The sequence below is a fragment of the Cyprinus carpio genome, chromosome A17, assembly GCF_018340385.1.
Source record: "Cyprinus carpio isolate SPL01 chromosome A17, ASM1834038v1, whole genome shotgun sequence".
In the NCBI taxonomy this organism is placed as follows: domain Eukaryota; kingdom Metazoa; phylum Chordata; class Actinopteri; order Cypriniformes; family Cyprinidae; genus Cyprinus; species Cyprinus carpio.
Window position 1 is genome coordinate 16134894 of NC_056588.1, and position 6673 is coordinate 16141566.

The window sequence follows — 6673 nt, forward strand, 5'->3', positions numbered from 1 at the left end:
TTGTTACAAAAAATAAACAAATAAAAAAAAAAAAAACTCTTTAAATTTTACTGTATTTCTGAATTTTTATTTATTTATTGTGGGGATTTTAAAGAACACAAAGATGCACAAACTCAAATATTTTGGCATTACAACAGAATCTGCCAGTCTGCAAGTGCGCCTCCGAATCACTCGATGGCGGTACAGAGCAACTGAACACTCCACGAACAATAGCTTCCTCTTCCGCCTGATTCTTCACATGCTGATGAAATACACATCATAGAAACCGCTGTTCAGTTATTTACTATACATGCGCTTGAGTTCTCATCATCAAATCAAGGACGTTAAGTAAACTTCAGTACACATTTCTCCTGTATATCGGTAAGTGAACGAGAGTGTGGTTGTTGTGGCAGAAAGTAGTGTGTTTTGTGTTGAATTGTTGAACTGTATCATTTAGTCTATTTGTTTATCAGTTATAGTTTATAGTTTACCGTATATTTGATGTCCAGTTTTTTTTTGTCTCCATTCTTAACACTTTGTAGAAGTTTTCTATAAAAACTGACTGTTTACTTGAGAAGCGTTTCGTATCGGCTGCGTCTGAAAACCTAGTGAGCTTTCTACACAGACAGCTCTCACAAGAAGTAGACTTGTCCCCTTCTGCCAGGATCAAGATGCCAGCACTCGGCTGTAGATTCTACCAGCACAGGTTTCCAGAGGTGGAAGATGTGGTGATGGTCAATGTCAGATCGATAGCAGAGATGGGCGCGTATGTGAGTCTGCTGGAGTACAACAACATCGAGGGGATGATCCTGCTGAGCGAGCTCTCCAGACGACGAATCCGATCCATCAACAAACTCATCCGGATCGGCCGCAACGAATGTGTGGTGGTCATCCGTGTGGATAAAGAGAAAGGCAGGGCTGTGTTTCAAATTTAAGGTTATTGCTTTATTGGGTCCATTCCTCCTTTTAACCAGTGATATCCATATTTTCACAGGCTACATTGATTTATCCAAAAGAAGAGTATCACCTGAAGAGGCCATTAAATGCGAAGACAAGTTCACAAAATCTAAAACTGTGAGTATGCCGTGTCTGTTTAAGTGCTCTCATACAGTACAGGCCGTACCCTCCACTGAGGTCCTCTAGATCTGGAGCTTTGTATTCCTAATAATAGCTGTTCTTCGGTGCTGCAAAGATATCGGTACCATGCCAAGATAACTGACTTTCTCATTTAGCAGTCAGGCAGCTTTCATCAATGTCAAAGTATAGTCTAAAATGAATTTCAGCTTGATGCTTAAGTATTCAAAAATAAGAGTACGTAGCTAAACGTTTGATATTTGACCGAAATGTTAAACGACTGACGGTAATGCCATTTTCAGCATATTAGGCATAAGTTTAAGAATGAATTTGTGCATAATGTTAATGAATTAAATGAACTTGGTTACATCTTCCTCCTGATAACCTTTCAGTAAGTTATCATCAGACCTACACTAGAACATGGTAAAACGTATGTCTATTACATTTCATTACATTTACATTTGCATTACTATTAATTTTGTTTAATGGATCTGAGCTAACATGATTTAACAGTTGTGTTTTGTTAGATGCATTGCTCATTGTTCGTTTATGCATTTGCTAATGTTAACTAATGGGACCTTATTGAAAAGTGGTGTCATTCTAAACCCAAATGTCATTTTTGATGACCATGTTTTTGCCTTTTTCACTGACAGAGATGAAAATGAAATGTGTTAAAGCTTTTGTTATCCTATTTTTGTCTTCCTGTCAATCCCACTTAGCAAGCTCAGTTCAACCTCTCTATGTCTAAAACCCTGTGTATGGCCACGGTCTCATAGATGTTGTGTGTTTGTATGTTGTTTTAGGTTTACAGCATTTTGAGGCATGTCGCTGAAGTCCTAGAATACACCAAAGATGAGCAGCTAGAGAGTCTGTACCAGCGGACCGCCTGGGTGTTCGATGAGAAGTACAAGCGGCCTGGATACGGCGCCTATGACATCTTTAAGCAGGTTGTGTCGTAAGTATGCATTCATCAATCGCTTATTTACTACGAAATGACTTGACTAAAATGACTCAAATGTTTTTATATCACGATTATGTAAATTGCATTCTGTGCAGAGACACTTCCATTTTAGATGGCCTAGATTTGACAGAGGAGGAAAGGGCTGTTCTGATTGATAACATCAACAGACGACTCACTCCGCAGGCTGTTAAAATAAGAGCGGACATTGAGGTGGCCTGCTATGGCTATGAAGGCATCGATGCGGTCAAAGAAGCTTTGAGGGCTGGACTGAAGTGTTCAACGGAGTGCATGCCAATCAAGGTAACAACCTTTTTGCTCCGGTTAAAAGTGCACCTTGCTAATGATGAATGTGTTTTTTAATTTCTGAATGAAAAAATATATAATTAGTATTAATGGAAAATGTTTGTCAGTCATGTGATCAAACAGATCAAGCAGTCTAGTAGGCTCCTAGTGATATAAATTTGCTCAATATTACATTGCTTTTGTTGCAGATTAACTTGATTGCCCCTCCGCGCTATGTTATGACCACAACCACGCTAGAGCGCACAGAGGGCCTTTCAGTGCTCAATCAGGCCATGGCTGTCATAAAAGAGAAGATCGAAGAGAAGAGGGGCGTCTTCAACATTCAAATGGAGGTGAGAAATTATCATAATTACCCATTTTTTGTTTTGTTGTATTGAATAGCATTTGACTTTATTTCAATATGGATGCAGCCAAAAGTGGTAACGGACACCGATGAGACCGAACTGGCTCGGCAGTTAGAGCGGCTGGAGAGAGAGAATGCAGAGGTGGATGGAGACGATGATGCAGAGGAGATGGAGGCCAAGACTGATGACTAGCTTGAATTAGCACAATAAACCAGCATTGCCGTAATCATTCAGGAGACTTGAGAGTTACAGTGAATTGTTTATCATACCACAAGGACTGCAAAGCCATTGATGGAAAGCACCGCTTCCATAATACCGGGCAGATTATGGGTGAATTGTGGCAGGCAGTGAAAGCTGGACGTACATTTATAGACTTTTGCTTATCAGATGAGTTGTTGGAGGAATGTCTTCCATGAACTTTAGAGTATGGCTTTGGGAGTATTAATAATACAGATACCAATTCAACAGTCTGTCTCCAGCCTCATTCAAGAAAGATGCAGTTTGTGGTGAAAAGGCTTTTCTTGATCAGTTTACTTCTCTTTATCAAAGCCCTCTGTTGTGGATGCAGAACTAATAAAAGCAAGTTTTTTTTTTCATGTATATTTGTCTTTTTTGTGTGCTTCCTGTCTAAGATGTTAGATATGTTATGGAATCTAACTGCCTTCACCAAATTAGAAGTATTTAGCAGATACACTACTGTTCATAATTTCGGGGGCAGTGATGTATTAAATTTATCAGACACTTATAATATTACAAAAGATTTTTGTTTCAGATAAATGCAGAATTTTATATTCTTCTAAGAGTCCTGAAAAAAATGCAGCTTTGCCATCACAAGCATAAATTGTTTTAAAATATCATCACCTTGGAATTATGAGGGTTCAGTCTGACATTTTTGTCAAAATTGAGTTATTTACATTCTTATGCTGTGACAACTTATTTTATATATATATAAAAAAGGGGATTCTATCTACAAAGTACATGGAATGGAATATATATATATATTTCACAATACTGGTAATGTACGATAGTTTTAGTGTATTTTTTATCTAATAAATGCAGCCTAGCGTAAGAGACTGATCCCAAACGTCATTAAATAATATATTAGGAAATCTGTTTTATTGCAGTTATGCTAATTCTAGCTTCTAAAAGTTTATTTATATATATATATATATATGTATGTGTATATATATATGTATATATATATGTATGTGTATATATATATGTATGTGTATATGTATATGTATATGTATATGTATATGTATATGTATATGTATATGTATATGTATATATATATGTATGTGTATATATAGTTATATGTATATGTATATATAGTTATATGTATATGTATATATAGTTATATTTTTTTATATATATATATATATATATATATATATATATATATGTATGTATGTATATATATTAGGGCTGTCAAATGATTAATCACGATTAATCACATCCAAAATAAAAGTTTTGTTTAGATAATATATGTATGTGTACAGGGTATATTTATTATGTATATATAAATACACACACATAAATTATATATTTAGAAAATATTTACATGTATATACATTTATATATTTATATTCTTATATTTTATATTATATATAACATATTCTTCTTAAATATATACATGCATGTGTGTGTATTTATATATACATAATAAATATACACAGTATACACACATATATTATGTAAACAAAACTTTTATTTTGGATGTGATTAATCGTGATTAATCATTTGACAGCCCTAATATATATACATATAGTTATATGTATATATATATAGTTATATCTATATATATACTATTTACTGGGATCTCATTTATTTAATAAGCAGTTTGCCATGCTAGCTATAGTTTTCATAGAATGTTATTTTATTTTCTAAATAGTAAAAAAATGGTGATACCTGTCGTGATGGGGCATGACAAAAAATAAATAAAAAAATAAAATAAATAAATAAACCTTTTTTTCTAGACTCAGTGTGTAATTCAGTCTGCCATAGAAAGATGGCGCTGTTGTATCACATTTTGGCCTGTAGGCTCAAACTAAAACGCTTTTTGTAAAGTTGCACACGCTTTCATTCAGGTATTCAACATTATTAAGCGCTTTGCTTGTGTTTTTGTGTGGAGGTCGTCAAGCAGCTGCACGTGTGGAAGATTCCACATGTATTTGAAAAACTCAGGTCAGCCTGAATGTTTTGGTCAGATTAAAAAAGCATCCCCTGAGCATTTGTAGGCCGTTATGTATATGGACACATACAGCTGGCTTAATGCATTTGCAATAATGTCCACTCAGGAGTCCTAATGTCTCTGTACATTGTATTGGTGCAGGTGTGCACAGGTTTGTCTGGCTAAATGAGACACTGGACTATGAGAGCAGCCTGTGTTGTGTTCACATGAGAATACTTATGGCAGGAAGCCTGGAACCTACAGACCCAATCACTCAGATACTGTTCAGAGCGCTGAGATAAAGGCATTTTATGTTTCTTTTATTGTAGCCATTAATTTAGTGTACTTGTTTCCATACAAATGTGTAGTATATTTTCATCTGCTTTATATGTGTGCTTATGTTTTTCTTTAAATAACTTTTGGATGCATCTTAATCATTTTAATTGAATATTTCATCTAGAATTTTGTATTGTATTTTGTTTATATTTAAGTATAAGGGGATCTAAAGGTTAAGATGATGAAAAATATAAAGCCAGTCAAATGTGTCTACACTTTGATTGGTAGCCTAATGTATATTTTCATCAGACATAGGGTTCATAGTACATTAGGAATCTGCAGTTGGACTGAACTGAAATGGACTGCTAAATGTTAAGTTGGGTTTTAGGTGCAAGTCTTGTATTAACTCATATTTTCATTTGGCCTAATGACTAATTTACTACGCCATCACAGGACTCTGAACTCTCACATCTGCATTTCTTTTCTGGAAGTGGTATTATGTTATGTGGTTGAAGAAGTTCTGGTAAGAAACCATGGGAGAAGTTTTTGTAAGTAACGTCATCATTATATTAACTTCACAAATTTGGGCAGTAAATTTGGCAGTTTTTTTAATTAATTAAATAATTAATACTTTTATTTAGCATGTATACATTAAATGGATCAAAAGTGACATTTATAATGTTACAGAACATTTCTATTTTAAATAAATGCTGTTTCTAGTCATTAAAGAATTGTGAAAAGTATCCTGGTTTCCACAAAAAATATTAAGCAGCACATCTGTTTTCAACGTTGATAATAATATGAAATGTTTCTTAAGCACCAAATCAGCATATTAGAGTGATTTCTAAAGGAACAGCTTTTCATAACAGAAATAAATGACATCCTAAAATATATTTAAAATGGCAAACAGTTCTTTTGAATTGTAATAATATTTCACAATATTACTACTTTTACTGTATTTTTTGTCCATCAAATAAATGCAGTCTTGGTGAGCATAGGAGATTTCTTTAAATATCTTGAAATAAACCCCAAACTTATTTATATGAGTTTTATAAGAACCTTTCACTTTTTATGATCTTCGATTTTTGTTTTATGCTTTGATGCGCTGATGAAAACCTAAAAGTGAAACTTTACTTTAAACTTTCTACTTTAACTTCTCATGTACTTTAATTAGTCAAACACTCGCTGAAATGTTCACATTGTATTTGTTCACATTTTCAGTAACTGTGAAAAGAATGAAAATGTGACTATTTAGTGAAGTCTGTTTGAAATAAACTTGAGAGATGGTTCCGAACTCCTAATTTTGAAACTCTACATGCGTCGCACCTGTTCATTTAATTGTAAGAAATCAATCTCTTGTTGCAAAATTGAGTTAGCTCCCCTTCACTGCACACTCAGTCAGGTTAACATGATTAACTGCTAATGAGGGGTTATTTCTGTCACTGCTGCGTCAAAGGCTGCGTAAAGTGAGAGAGAGAGAGAGAGAGAGAGAGAGAGAGAGGGAGAGAGCACCTGTAATTAAGAGCCATTTGCTTATCGTCTTGGAAAAAATAATCCCTTCATTAT

At 34.3% G+C, this 6673-nt stretch overlaps 1 protein-coding gene across 3 annotated transcripts; it reads left to right on the forward strand.

Moving 5' to 3' along the window:
- Positions 1 to 201: 201 nt before the first annotated feature.
- eif2s1a (eukaryotic translation initiation factor 2, subunit 1 alpha a) lies at positions 202 to 3261 on the forward strand. Of its 3 annotated transcripts, none has more exons than XM_019080436.2 (7): positions 202 to 360; positions 644 to 891; positions 974 to 1053; positions 1857 to 2008; positions 2110 to 2314; positions 2506 to 2649; positions 2728 to 3261. In XM_019080436.2, exons 2-7 carry the CDS (start codon positions 651 to 653, stop codon positions 2851 to 2853), a joined length of 948 nt encoding a protein of 315 aa, XP_018935981.1. In that variant the 5' UTR covers positions 202 to 360; positions 644 to 650; the 3' UTR covers positions 2854 to 3261. The 3 variants fall into 3 exon arrangements, with proteins under 3 accessions (XP_018935981.1, XP_018935982.1, XP_018935983.1); XM_019080437.2 differs by having other exon boundaries at positions 207 to 360; positions 625 to 891; XM_019080438.2 differs by having other exon boundaries at positions 213 to 360; positions 522 to 891.
- The last annotated feature ends 3412 nt before the right edge of the window (positions 3262 to 6673 follow it).

Bases quoted from the DNA above. Each gene is read 5' to 3' on its own strand.
- eif2s1a (XM_019080436.2), top strand. From the start codon at position 651: ATGCCAGCACTCGGCTGTAGATTCTACCAGCACAGGTTTCCAGAGGTG. The intron at 2,315-2,505 runs GTAACAACCTTT...CTTTTGTTGCAG, and splicing joins CGGAGTGCATGCCAATCAAG to ATTAACTTGATTGCCCCTCC. The intron at 2,650-2,727 runs GTGAGAAATTAT...ATATGGATGCAG, and splicing joins TCTTCAACATTCAAATGGAG to CCAAAAGTGGTAACGGACAC.